The 14,412-nt window shown below is 41.0% G+C and overlaps 1 protein-coding gene across 1 annotated transcript in view; it reads right to left on the bottom strand.

Moving 5' to 3' along the window:
• Nucleotides 1-14,412, bottom strand: part of csmd2 (CUB and Sushi multiple domains 2) — a 253,729-nt gene that overhangs the window by 30,889 nt on the left and 208,428 nt on the right. The window contains 8 exon segments of the mRNA XM_034704867.1: nucleotides 1,095-1,241; nucleotides 2,075-2,263; nucleotides 6,964-7,077; nucleotides 7,672-7,752; nucleotides 7,865-8,010; nucleotides 9,483-9,660; nucleotides 12,522-12,710; nucleotides 14,033-14,239. Coding sequence (XP_034560758.1) covers nucleotides 1,095-1,241; nucleotides 2,075-2,263; nucleotides 6,964-7,077; nucleotides 7,672-7,752; nucleotides 7,865-8,010; nucleotides 9,483-9,660; nucleotides 12,522-12,710; nucleotides 14,033-14,239 — 1,251 coding nt within the window.

Here is a 14,412-nt window from a genome sequence, read left to right as displayed (position 1 = left end):
TCTGAGACAACTTTGAGTTGAATTGTTCACATCTTATTTCCCCTCATTTATTTTCTATTCCTTGCTTCCTCTGTCTCTCTAACTGTTATAGTATTTTGTTGTTTTACTGCAATCAGCCCTGCAGCTCAGAGGAATCACATCTACTCTGGCATGTGACTGGATTGGATTAGATAATATAGCAGGGAGAAAGAAGGAATGAGAATGATTATGATGCAGACAAAGAGGGGCTCACAGAGGATATAAAGGATGGAGTGACACATTCTGAAAAAGTTAATTTCATTGATACAAAAGGTTATCTTAATTATGTGGTCAATAAAAAGTGACTGAGATTATGTATGTAGTAGAACAATAGAAAACTGAGACGAGGAGCTGCTAGAGGAGATGACTTCAAGTTGATGATGATAGAAGACCCATGAAAAAATACAATGGATGATGAATAGCACAGCTGAAAACAGTGAATCTTCCTGTGCCATCTGCTTCTTTCTTCCCACCAAGGTACCACAGAAGGCAACTCCATATTGACCACAAAAACTAGTGGGTTCTCAGCCATCACGTAGTCCGTCTGCCACTTTGCCCGCTTTAGCAACATCAGTCACAGGGAAGAAAAAATATTAAAAGGAGCAAAGGAAAAAAAAACATAGAAACAACATAACATCCGGTTAGGGAGATGGAGGGCTCCACAGAGAGGAGGAGGGAGATGATTAGTCAATCTGGCTGAGTGGTGCTGATACAGAACGGAGGGAGTCTTTTAAATATTTGAACAGTAATAATTCACAGCCAGTTATGCAGGTGTCGTATACCAACAGATCCTTCAAGGGAGCTGGTTACAAGGGAGGTTTAATAAGCAATACAGGGAACAGCATTTACTAATTCCCAGGCCTGTAGAGCACAACAAGGAGTGCTGCAGATGCTTGCCGCCCCCGCTATGTTGTCATGGAGATGGGTCATATTTCAAGCTTTTTCAGCTGCAGTTGGCAGCAGAAAACTTGGTCTTATGACTCAGTAAACCAGAGGCATCTCTGATGAGACACGAAGTGGCAAAGTCCCCAAAAATGTTAAAAAGCAAGGCTAGTGTTTGCCTTGTTTTGACCCACCTGAGTAGCGTATCCGAAAGCCTTTATGACTGGTGGTGTGATCGAAGGACCAGTGCAGGTAGACTTTGTTGCTGGAGCTGGTGATGCTCAGTGGGCTAGAATAGTTACCACTCAGTGTAATAAGGAGGGGGCTTTGTCTGGATGGGCCTGGGTTGAGAAAGAAAATAAATACATACACATTTTTTTTTAAATATGTATTACAAGCCACTTTAAGTACTAGTCTTAGAAATAATGAATCATGTTCCATAATGTTACCCCTAAAACCTAAAGAATATTTTGAATATAATTCCCTTGCAAATGTTAAGTGATAAAACAGGAAAAATATATATTTAAAACCTACATACTGCAGAGATGAAATCATTTAAATGCTTGAATTTTGACAGGAACAAGTTTCCTTAAAAGCTTTAGAGAGATCAGGCATTTTTTTTAACACTAGTACTGAAATTTCGATATATTCAGCTCTTCAATTAAAAACAACAAAATAAAAAACAACTCTCTCCATACTTGGCTTGACAGTCTTAAATACAAATGGCTGAACCCCAACAAACAGAGACAATTGCAAGCATATATCCAAAACCCAGAGTCTGTCCATTATCCAATCCACCTTAAAAGAGTTGCTAACTCTGCCTCAGATCACATGCTGATATACCCAGCAGCTGTGTATATTCTATAACCTTGAAAGGGAGCCTGTGTCAAATTTTCTGTGAGATGGTGCAGAGAGCTTTTTAGGGATGGTAAATTCAGTTTTCAGTTACATTTAAGTTTGTAATTGTCAACATTTGTGAAGTTGAATCACTTTACAAGAAAGGGTGGTATAGTGTCATTGTTAGTTCTTAAGAATACTGAAAAAGCCCATATGGAGGGTATCATCTTGAACATATTCAATTATTTTCAAAAAAGGGTCAAATTAGACTAAATTACATGATACTTTACACAAGACATGTATTGATATAAACCTCTTGGCGGATACAGATACTCACCATCGAAGATCTCAAGCTCATCAAACTGACGGCTTGTCTGGAAGTGTTCAATGGTGAAGGTGATGTTGTAGCCAGGTTCTACTTTGACCACCCAGGAGCAGGACTCAAAATGTGGGAAACCGCTGCCAGGGGACTGGCTCATGATGACACTTGTAGAAGCTGTCAATTCCTCGTTCATGGGACAAGTCACTGTTGAGGGAAGTAAAGAAGAAGAGATGACATTTTCAATCAATCACAGTGACAGGATAAGGTTTCGTTGTAAACTGCTTTTCTATGTTGTGTTATTATTGCCACAAACTCGTAATGGTTTTGCTTTCTAGGAAATTTGATTGAAGCACTTGAAGCACAAATTGGATTGGTTAGAACCACATTGTTGTTGGAGGGCAAGTCAATGTGACTAAAAGCAATAGCTAAGTTGATTGTCATTCTGGTGCTGATGCTGTTGAAGGGAACGGAGCTAAGTCAGTCTAGGAATGAGCTTATAACATATAGAATATTACTGACTGGCCATGAGCATATTCTCTGCTCTTTATAAGCTTTTGGTATGTGACACACAGGATGCTAACTTGGCAGCAGCTAATGCTCAAATCTGCCTTGAAGCTCTGTTGCTGTAACATGCCTAGACGGACCACATCCATCCAATCATCTCCTCCCCCCAATGCCATTTGTATTCTTGTGAGACATCGTTTTGACATCTTTGACATTTGCTAGTGGTTTCAGTCTTTATTACGACCCGCTGCACAGCTCTCCAGTCTGCCCCCCCCCCCCCAAAAAAATGTGTGAAGCCAAACTCTTAATCTGCCAGAGCGGTCTGCATACACAGTGGAACCCCCCAGAAAACAAGCTTGTACATAAAAGCACGCCGATGCTGTGACAAATACACAATGCAACTGCTACACAGTTTCCCCCCTTTCTATTGTTTCTGCTGCTCACCTAATGGGGCTGAGTGCAGAGCAGGTAGAGTGTGAAATAACTTTCCACTGCAGAGGAAGATAGACACTTGTTTTTTTTTCTCCTTTTTTCTGTTTGCTTGTGATTGCTTTTTGGGCTTAGTCACAAACCATAAACCCACATTCTCTTTTGTGAAATCAACTACTCTCTGCAGTATATTATTGTTTCCTATATATCACAAACAAATCCTTAGGGCCCACTTTGGCTTACATAAAATTGCAAACTTTGTTAACACTGAACTTTTGCATGGACTCATCGAAAGAGCAACCAATGAGAGTATCACAGTTCACAAAATACCATTTCAAACTCCCAGAAACACTGTATATTCACCTAGGTAAATTCTCGTGAGGGGCAAGCTGACAATCAAAGCAAAAGTCAAGTAGAATAAAACACCATCAGATGGTTCAAATATAGTTTAAATCCCTTCAAAGTGAAGGTAACCAGGGACTTCTTATGTGCATATTTTTGTTTGTGACAATGTTTGTCATCCAAATGTGGCAGAAAATGTTGCCGTGGGTGTAAAAGCCTGTGTTGTGTGCTGCAATTTGAAAAGCCAAGCCTTTTCTGCCTCAGGGTACGGCAGCAGAACTTGGCACCAGCAGGTCCTTCATTACAGTGGTGAAAAACTGAACCCTCTGAAACACAGTCTAGCAGCGTTTCCTTTGTGGGACAATTTGTGTATCTGGGTTTACATTTGTTTTTGTGTATGTGGATGGGCCACATGTTTGTGTCAACACACTGTGTTGTGAGTATTCGCTCTTGGCTTGTTCAGCCTCCTCTCTGTGTGTTTGTAGGAGGAGAGATTATTAAATCTGCGTGAAAAAAGTGATGGCAGACAGCCTGCATTGAACATTATTAGCAAGTAATTATTTGCATTTGATTATTTTTTTGGCTTATTAAGTAGTGTTTTTTTCCTTTATTAAATCTTTGTATGCTGGGTAAGATATCACTCACTGAAAGGCGTTGTTAAATAAGCAATTTTGTCATAAGTTCTCAAAAAGAACATCACCAAGAAACCTTAAATGCTTGCTAAAATTGATGACTGTATGTAAAAAAAAAAACTATATTAATTTACATTGTGTATCATGTAGAAGTGAAAGGAGATAAAGATGGTGTATGCAACAAACGTCCCTGTTTTGAAACCAACTCCTTTCAGCTATGGTTTCAGAGCTGGTGGAAAGAGACAGGCAGGAACTCTTATCTACAGGGCTGCAACTTATTAAACTAATCCACTTTAAAATTAACCATCATTCTGTTAGGCTGTAAACAAAAAGGTATTAAGGTATAAATCTGACAGCTGGAAAAAAGGCAGCTTCAACACTCAAGGTGAGATGAACACTGATAGGGTTCAAAATGAAATTTCACTTTAACAAGGCACAGAATAGAATAAACCTGTAGCATGGCTGACAATCTGCGAGACAGCCCTTCTGTTTTTGTGTAAATTGCTTATGGTATGCAACATCTTCCTTATTAAAAATGCAGTGGCAGACAAGCACAGATGCACATGCATCTGCATCCATTCACATACATTTGTGAAATGTAGAATGTATTAAGCTTGTACTGCTGCAGTGCTGTTGAGATGCCTTTATTTATGTTGCTATTTCATTTGCATAAACTGAGGAGCAATAACGAGATGCTTGAAGGGGATGGGCCACAACATAAGCAATAGTGTGAATCAGGACCAAACAACTATGAGAAGTTAGGGATGACAATGAAGAACTGAAAAAGCGGCAGTTGTAATCCATCATACATGGCTAAATGAGGGCTGGGGCAAAAATTGAGAATAAGAACAAAAGTAAATAGAAACATAATAATCGAAGAATCTAAAGAAGATAAGGTGAGAGGCAAAGTAGGGGGGCAGACTGAGTGGGATAGCAGGAAGCTAGTTAGCTGGGATAAAAGTGTGATGGATGATTATGAAGATTCAGCCAGGACTCTTTCTGGGGGATGAACACAGGGATGTTGGATCATCTGAGCTCATTGTTTTTCATTAATGAATTAAAGCAACACTTTTTATCAATGCTGCAGCTTTGTGTGTGCTTGTGTGATGTTTGGACTACCTGTGGTCTCAGCAGATAGCAGATGAAGTTAAGGGCCAATAGAACCCAGTTTAATCGAATAGCAGGCAAATCAAATACTCTACAAACCAACTTGCTGCTCCAATGGCAGGAAACACAAGAGAGGCTAAACCCATTTGCCAGTGTGACTGGCAACAACCCTTCATATTAAATAAAGAAAAGCAGGAGCAAGTGTGTGTCTGTGTTTGTGTGTGTATGGTGGTAGCTTTTATTAGTTGGCCAGGATGTCAGTGTTTGGAGAACATAGAAGACAAAGAAAGACAGATTTATGTGGAGACACCTGTGAGTGAGTGTGTGAAAAAACATTGCAATATGTTGTTGTTTTTAGAGCCAGCCTAAGAGAAGGACAAGAAAAGAAAGAATCTGGAATAAAGGGTACATATGTTATGTAACAACAAAAGTCTGACGCTAGAGAGTTGCGGGAGGGAAGTGGCGGGTGAGGGAGGGGGGAGTGCAAACAGGGGAGAATGCAGAGGATGAGAGAGGATATTGGCGCCGAGGGGCAAGCAACACTGCAGAACTAGCTGGAGGCTCCAGTGCTGCTCTAGGAGAGAATATCACAATGACAACATTCACTGCTGAGCAACCCAGACACATCCTCGACCAGTGTGTATGTTTATACAGTATAGGTACTTAGAATTTAGTGTATTTTTGTGAGGGGTGGGGGCAGCAAGAAGTGCAGGGAGGGTTGTGCTTGTCAGAGCTAGAAGTGGTGATTTGATAGGTGCAGCTGCAGCCGGCATGTCCCCTGCATTTCAATGAGCTGTGCACTTCGTCTCCTTGCTGCCCTCCAACTACTTCTCCGCCATCCTCTTTTTTTATTTTTTCCTCCCATTTTAACCCGTGTGCTCCTCTTACTTACTTGCCATCCCTCTGCTCATTTAGCAGTCTCTCCTCCATATTTTCCTGAAAGAACTCCCTTTTTTATATTTCTTCCCTCACACAAATTTTCTCAGTGGGTGTCCTTGGTACTTTGATCCAAGTCTTCATTATTAGCCTATACATAGCTCCTCTTCCTTTATCACTGCCCTCATTTTTTGCCTGTCTTTCATCTCCTTCCATTTTCAACTCATGCTGTGGGCATATTTATCTATTTAGCACACACACAAAAAAAGTACATTTAATTGAATTCACCTTCTTTTCCACATCTACAACAAACTCATTGAGAGAGAAACGCAAAGTGAAAAGTAGGAAAAAGAAGCAGAAGAAGCTAAAATATAAAAGATAAATGCTTGTTTGATATTTAAAAGTACTGAGATACAGCGGAACCCCTTAATGAACCCAGCCCTACACCCTGAGGAAATGTATTGCAACAACATACAGTATAATGATAATGTGATGCGTTGGGAACACTGCAGTCAGTTATTCCTAAGGAGGACAATATCTCAGCGTGTAGAGAGCGCTACAGCACGCCACCCACAGTCTCATGGGACCAAAGTATTCTCCTCTGAGAAAGAAAGTGCTACCAAACTGATATGTGGCTACAGCTCTATGACTACAGGCAGATAGAGTACCCCCATGATGTCGAAGTCAAGCAGAACTTTAACTTCAGCATGAGACTACCATAACAGCAAAGTATTATCAGGTTCCTATAAACATGCTAAAAATAAACTCAGAGGACACATTTGGCTGTGGAAGCAGTATTTCACTGGTGTTTTTATACATTTAGTCACTTGTCATGACTCTTAAAAATTAGATGATGCATCTCAAGGGACTTATTCTTATAAAATGACACTAATTCTGCATAAAGTTTCACTTTGCTTTAGGGCAGAAGGAGCTACACTTTTTTCACAGAGCTTTATTGGACGGCTTCCTGAATAGGGCCTTCTCTGGATGGGTTTCTCCCAGGCAATCACTCACCATCACATGAGGGCGGGGGACCCTCAAACTCAAGGTGTGTGCCCAGGCGGCAGGTCAGGATGCTGTTTCCACTTAGCTGGTAGCCTGGCAGACACCTGTAGCGGACTATATCACCTGCAGAGAGTAAGATGGAGGAGGGAGAAGCACAATTCATAGATGTACAACCTACAAGTCTTTATATACTAACAGTGCTCCTTAACCAGATCATTGACACAGAAATAATGCATGTGTAAGTCAAAGAGAAATCAATGAAAAGAAAAAAAGGGTATGGTTAATAAATCCCATCTGGGAATTATAAAGTTGAACCTCTACATCAGTGTTGCTGCCTTTGTGTCCCTGAATATTAATAAGTCAAGTAGGTTTGCAAACAAACAGATAGAGAAATAATCTCAATTGTCTCCTGTGTGGTAAAACAAGGGCGCCTGTCTAAATCCCCTCTGGCACTCTGATTATTTTGTCATAATCATTTATTTATACTGCTGCCATCAAAAATGCTGTGCAGCAGTTCAGGATGAGCCACAAATTCTGCTGCGATATGTAGTCAGAGGACCTGGGGTTATGTGAACTGTCAAAGCCAGAAGGTGAACCAGCAGAGGAATTAGAATACTGCATTTCTATGAGTCAGGATGAGAACAACACGTAATACAATAAAAGGCAGCTGTGGCTATGTGTGAAGATCCTCCTCTTGTGACAGCATTTCACACCTACCAATTTTGAACTCTTTGCTTGCCATCAGGATCTCTGCATTTGGAATGATGGGCGGTGGCAGGCAGAACTGCAGTCTGTAAGCTTTATTGAAAGCATCGAAGACACACAAGGAGTCAAATACAAAATATGTGTGAAATATTACAAAAACAGAAAAAGAAAGGAAACAATCAAGTAGGAACAGATCTCTACAGACCTTGATAGTTGATACGAAACAGTCCACCCTTTTCTGTGTTACTACGGAAACGTATCAGCACCTGATTGGATGTGCTACTGGGCGGGTCATTTGGCTCTCCATCGGTAAACACTCCCAGTTTCCTTGCAGTCTCCTGTGGACCATCCCTGAAGAGAAACAAGGTCCGTGGTTGACTATGCCTTCAAATGTAACAATACACTGGAGTAAAATAATGACAACTAAAGATGTGAATTTTCTGTAAGCATCCTTTGCTCAAACGGCCGCTAAAAAAATAATATCAAGAACCTTCAGGTGTTTTAACACATACCTGCAATGAAAAACTACAAAGCCACATGCCAGATTATAGTTAAGCAGCTTCTAGTAGCCCAAGTTTGCTGTGGGCTTCAATAAGGTAAAATTACAGATACGCATAGAGTGACAGTTTCTGGATTGCACTGTTCCCACGAACCGCCATCCAATGGGAACGTCTCTGAAGCTGCGTCCCAGCCTTGGCAGTCCCCTGGTGTGGGCATGGCTGATTAAGCAAGCTTCCAGATTCCTGCCACAACCATTCAGCTTAAAAACCATCTGTCTTTGGCTGTCAGACTGGGCATGGGAGATTACAAGCAGCTCTGGAAACGGCTGGCTGGGGACTGCTTCCTGACAGCACTCTGGCCAAGCCGCCATTACGGGGCCCATTTCCTTGGCTCAGTAGTTCAGTGGATGGATACACAGCGGTGGTAACTGGAAACTGGGGAACATGATAGTCCCCATCTTGGCTCTGTGGAGCTTATTGGGAAAGATCAACACGGCAGGGGGGCTGTTTACAGAAGAGTAACAATATGATAGAAAGTGGACATTTTGGCTCATTCCAGCCTCAGTGAATAAACTCTATGGACAAGAAAAATCTTGGCTCAAATTTCTATACCTAGTCCAATCCATCAAATATAGATGTTACTGCATGTCATGTGGACTTTTCCTGTTATCTTTACGTTGCCAAGTTGGCTGGTGGTCGGATCTCCAGTCTCACAAAGAGCTGGGACCTTTGAAACTTGCCTCAGGGCGAGAGGATCAAATGGGACTGGCAACTACCATGCATGCAAAACCCTGTCTTTGGTGGTACATATGGCTAGACCAGCCATACATCATGGGGTGATGAAAGGGAAGCTTTATCCTTGATACTCAGTCAGGCAAAAAAAATACACCAACCAAATACATGGCCAAACAAACATTAACACACAAAACAAGCCCTTAACTTTCCAGCAGCCGAAACCTACTGTCGGTTTCTCAGGCAGAAACTACAGAGACAGTCATCATAAGAGCCACTCTATTGGAACGCAAATATGAGGAACACAAGTGGTGAGAGGCAATTCTGTAAACAAGCTACAGCGTCATTAAAAGAGGACAGTTCAAAAAAGAAGGAGGGGGAAGGTCAATGAGAGATTAGCTGACTGAACCTCATTCAGATAAGCAACACAACATAGAAGAGAATGGGAAAAAATGGTTGCATAAAAAGTTAAAATTTGTTGTGATGGCCTTGAGATTTCAATAAATATTTAAGTTTAGCTACAAACACAAAATCAAACCATGGTTACAGCATAAGAAAGAAACAGTGCTTAAGGAAGCAGAAAGTTCTTACCAGACAGTGATGAAGTCGTGTGGTCCATGAACCTGAAGCAGGGTGAAGTTGAGCTTGATGCCAAAGCCAGGAGCCACAGTGATCAGCCAGGAACAGTCAGCAGAGCTTGGGTACTCCTCTGGGTAACCAGGGGAGAAAACAGTCCCATTGTCTGATGTGATGTTCCCACCACATGGCACTGAGGGAGGGAAGAGAGGCAGAGGTATATATATATAGATATATATGTATCAGGGGGGCAGGATACAACAGGACAGATCCACAATTCTGCTTCAATTGGTGGAAAAAGGGGATTTTCATCTCTCGTTTCTTCTGCTTCCCTTCTCAGTGTCTCTCCACCCCTCTCCTTCACTCTTCCTCTAGTGCCCAGGCGCTTGTCTGAGCTAAAGATTAGCCAGTAAAGCCTGTTAGCAAGTGGGGACTTGGTTGGAGTGTTTTGCTAAGATAAGGCCTCAACCCTTTCCCACTGGGGTTCAAGAGAGAGAGTGCGGAGATGAGGCGAGGGGTTAGTGTGGACTGGGCTTTGAGTTGTGCTTATGTACAGTGTGTGTATGAGGAGTGGAAAAGCATGCGTGTCAGCTTTTGTGTGTGTTTGTGTGACAAGAAAGGTTAAAACAGCATGTCTATGTCAGAACTGTTAACAGCATGAAGTCACACATCCATGCAGGCTTGATATCCTGAGGTCAAAATACTCTCATTCAAACACACACACCAACCTAAGCACCCAAGCTCAAATCTGCATACATACGTACACTTTTGAACTGTTTTCAAACATTACTCAGGTTCTCAAGAGGTTCCAACCCACTCCATATTAAGGAAGATTTGAAAAACCCTGTAATAAGTTTGGAGGAGCAGGGGGGCTGGAGGTGGAGTGGTAATCACTGTAGTGCAGGCATTTTATTCAACCTAAGACATAGTATTCAGCTTCACAGCACACCCTCTGATGCCTTAGGGTCTACGATCATTCCCAGTGCAGAAATGGCCTGTTTTATCCCCTTCTTTCTCAGGTTATGTTTGCTTCTGTGTCATACAGCTGTCCCTGTAAGGGAGAGGCCACTCTGCTGCTGGCTCACCAGGTAAATGAGCTATTGATCAGGCTGATTGACTAAACCCTTGGCACTCTGCGAAGTTGCACCCCTGGCTCACACCACCCACAGACAGGCTACTTAAACCTTATCTGTAATAAGGTGTGTGTTGCTTGAAGGGATTTGCAAGGAAGAAAAAACATGAGGCAGTGTTGCAACTGTTATTAAATACAAACAAGCAGAGGACAATATGCTGAATAAAAGTGAGGCGAACAGAAAAAAAGGGATGATGAAGGAGAAAGAGATAAGGCAGCCAAGGTTAAGTGAAGAGAGAGGGCAAACACAAACAAAAACAGAGAAGTAAAGCATTTTATAGACACAAAGTGTTGTGATGATAATGTCACAACAAGTAGCAAAGTGAAAGCAAGGTAATAAAAATCCATGTAGTTGTGTCTTTTTCCCATCAGAGGACGTCTCTGCAAACGCTGCAGTGACACAGACTGAGAAACAGCTTGTACTGAGCTAAAGTGAGTCAAATGCATATGATAAATGGCTCTGTATTACCTGAGAGGATATGAGCCACAAGGATCAATACATTTACTTTACTAACAGAGGCAGCAATGCGTTTTATAAATGACTATAAGTATTGGTAAAAATTAAAACAGCATTTCAAAATGATTTGGTCAATATGCAGTCCTAAATGGTTGTCACTGTTGATAGAAACCTGGCTACTGACCCGTTACAATCGAATATAACAATAAGTCAGTGAAGCAATAGTGTGTTCGTGTGCGTGTGCGTGTGCGTGGTGTGTGTGTGTGTGTGTGTGTGGTGTGTGTGTGTGTGTGTGTGTGCATTCAGGCATGCTTCTTCAAATGTGTTTGCAAGTATTCTCATCTCATTAAGACTAAAGTAATCACCTAGCTGCCTACTGTACAGCTTCCTCAAAGCTGTTTGAACATGCATTCACAGACAAACATATTCACTGGATGACAACATTTCATATTTAAAAAGCAAGGAACCACCAAGTTGGAAATGTAAATGACTGTGTAGGAGTTTCATTTGCACAAGCAGATAAATAAAGAACTGAAAAGGAAAAAAAAAAACAGTTTGATTGATATTCCTTCAGTGGAGATAAAAAAAAAACTAGTTTAGGAGAATTAAAAAATATATTGGTTATATCTTATCAAAACAAGCCAACATCAGTTTGACTGATATTCCCTGGAGTGCACTACAAAACACGATTAGGAAAACATTAAAACACAGATATCTGTCTTTGAAAATAGACATTCTATATACATTTGCACTAAGGCTTGTCAAGGAATGTAAAGTAGTAGTTCAGGGATATGAGAAGGGGCTGTAACTCTGCACACCATCACACATGCACACACATTAATTCACACACATACAAAGGTTTAATTTTCCTCAGATAATAACTTTTCATCTTCAAATTTCAGGTGATATTAAAAAGGCACTGAGAGGATAAACTCTTCTTTTCCGCTCTGCCTTTGCACTCTGTTGCTCCACGTTTCACTTGCAGTTATCTCCCTGCTAGCCAATTCAAAGCTCCAGTGTCAGGGCCGTCACCTTTTTCTGTAATTTTGCCTGCCTCATTGAATAATCGACAGCCAGAGCGTGAGAATGTGGGTCAAGGACAAAGAAAAGAAAGAGAACCAATCACTTTTCTTTTCAATTTAGCCCCTCTTTTATTCAATTTCTATTTGTCTCCATTCCTTTGCAGCAGTGTATCGATTTTCATTGAAGAACTTTGCTTCCTTAATGAGGGATGATAATTCAGTTTAATTGCATTATTCATAATAGATAATCATTATCTCCACAGCCACACTTCATACTAATGATGTAATAGCTCAATACATTCAAAACAGTGAGTTATTGTGTTATATTTTGCCTCTGCGTTCATTCATAGCCAGCCACTACTTCAGAAGCCTGTTTATTGTGCAGACTACTGAATGGCTTTCATTGGTCTGAGTATTGACAGGATCCATTTCAAATGACTTACCTTCACAGCGAGGGAAAGGGTGATCCCAATTGCGGGTAGTGCCATGCTCACAGGTGAGGATGGAATGTCCCATTAGCTGGTACCCAGGCAGACACTCAAAGGAAATAGACTGGCCAACATTGAAGCCAGCACCCACCACAACGCCAAAACGGAAAGGCTCTGGATCAGGGCACTCTTGTAGCTCATAAGCTGAGGAAGAGAACAGCATGTTCATCACTCTATTTAAAAAGAATATCATTTTCCAGTAATTTTTCCCTAAAGCTAGCAAAATTAAGAACACAATTAAGGATATGACTCCATATATACCAACAGTGAGAATGATATAATGGAGCAACCTCTATTTTTATCCCCTCATTAATTCCCCATCCTCATCTATCTGCTGTTCTTCCTCTTGTGCTCAACCTCCCACACATCCCTCCCACTCATCTTTTTCACACAGTCATTGTCAGAGGTAGGAAAAAAAGCCAGGTGCAAGTTTGGCTGTTGCCAGAGGAGTATGATGCAGCCATCAGTGATAGTGTAGGTAAATAATTCTTACTTTTTTACACAATTGGATACAATAGCAAAGTAGGCAGTGAGCCTTGAACAGCCAGGATATAAATATAACTAAAGAAATTGATTTCTATGGATCACAGCTCCTCTTTGTAAGAGATAACTCATGCAAATTAGGGAATAGGGGGGGGTATTTGCAAATATAATGCTTGATTTAAATGCTAATACACACATAATTATGGAAATGCTCAATGCTACCTTTCGATTTGCCGGCTCGTTAGCTGAATCACAAAACACAAACTCTGTGCGCCTGTTGCAGTTACAGACAAGGACAATATATTCCATGCAGCAGTGCCGATGCACAGTGGAGTTTTTTATCAGCACTTGGTGAAGACATCTTTAAGGTATTCAACAGTTTGGAATACAAGGATTTATAGATCTGAGGAATTTGCTGCGTCTGAGGGGTCAGTTGACAGAATCACTTTTTAGGGCTAATTCAGTGATGTTATGGCTTTACATGCAAATGTCTCACAATAAAGTGACATTAATAGGAAGTAAGTGGAAAAAAATAAAGTATTCCAAGAGATCATAATTTATCATCCCATAGCGAAACATAAATCATTTGTGTGGCTTTCCCTCTTATAATGATTCTGATTCTGTGATTGTTTTTCTCAAGGGGGGGGGGGAATAAATCACAGATCACTGAAGTTACACTTTCATCCATCCCGTTTCAGGGGCAGCAAAGACAGTTTGAAGCAGCTGAAGAGCTCCATCAACACTCCAGTAACTTCTAGTTTGATCAAGCTTTACAGAATAAAGTTACTCATTATGATACAGGCTTGGCTCTGCAATTAGCAAAATTTAGTCTTGGTGATTATGCTCATCATTATAAATATATATTAACCAAGTCTATTTTTGTCTGAGACAGTCCTGAGGCTGATCATTATTTCATGCTCCAATCTTCTGCATCTTTTACAAGGAGCTGAAAGTGCTCTAACTTTCTAACACATTATCCTTACCCTGGTACTCAAATCTGAACCCTGGTTTGTTCTGCGAGTGGTCGCTGTGGAAATACACTGTGGTCTCATGGGAAGTGGTAAGGAAGGAGGGTATATCCTGGCCGCTGAATCGGCCAATCACGGCGCTTGTATCAAGGGGCCCATTGCGAATCTCAAGGAAATCATGGTTGGCCTCGGTGGAGAAGTTAAGGAACTGCATGTGGGCCCCTGGGAAATAAAGAAGAAGAAATGTTGGGGAAAGTCAGAGGAAATTGAAAAGAAATACCATCCTCTGCCAAGAATTCCAAAATGATCAATATTAAGGCTCTAAAATCTAAGTGAGGAAAGAAATAAAACAGACTTTTGATTTGTTTTCACCAGAGAAAGAACAGCATGCATCC

This window comes from Notolabrus celidotus, chromosome 16 (assembly GCF_009762535.1).
Source record: "Notolabrus celidotus isolate fNotCel1 chromosome 16, fNotCel1.pri, whole genome shotgun sequence".
NCBI lineage: Eukaryota > Metazoa > Chordata > Actinopteri > Labriformes > Labridae > Notolabrus > Notolabrus celidotus.
Note: the sequence above shows the minus strand (reverse complement) of the source record. Positions and strands in the feature narration are given on the sequence as shown.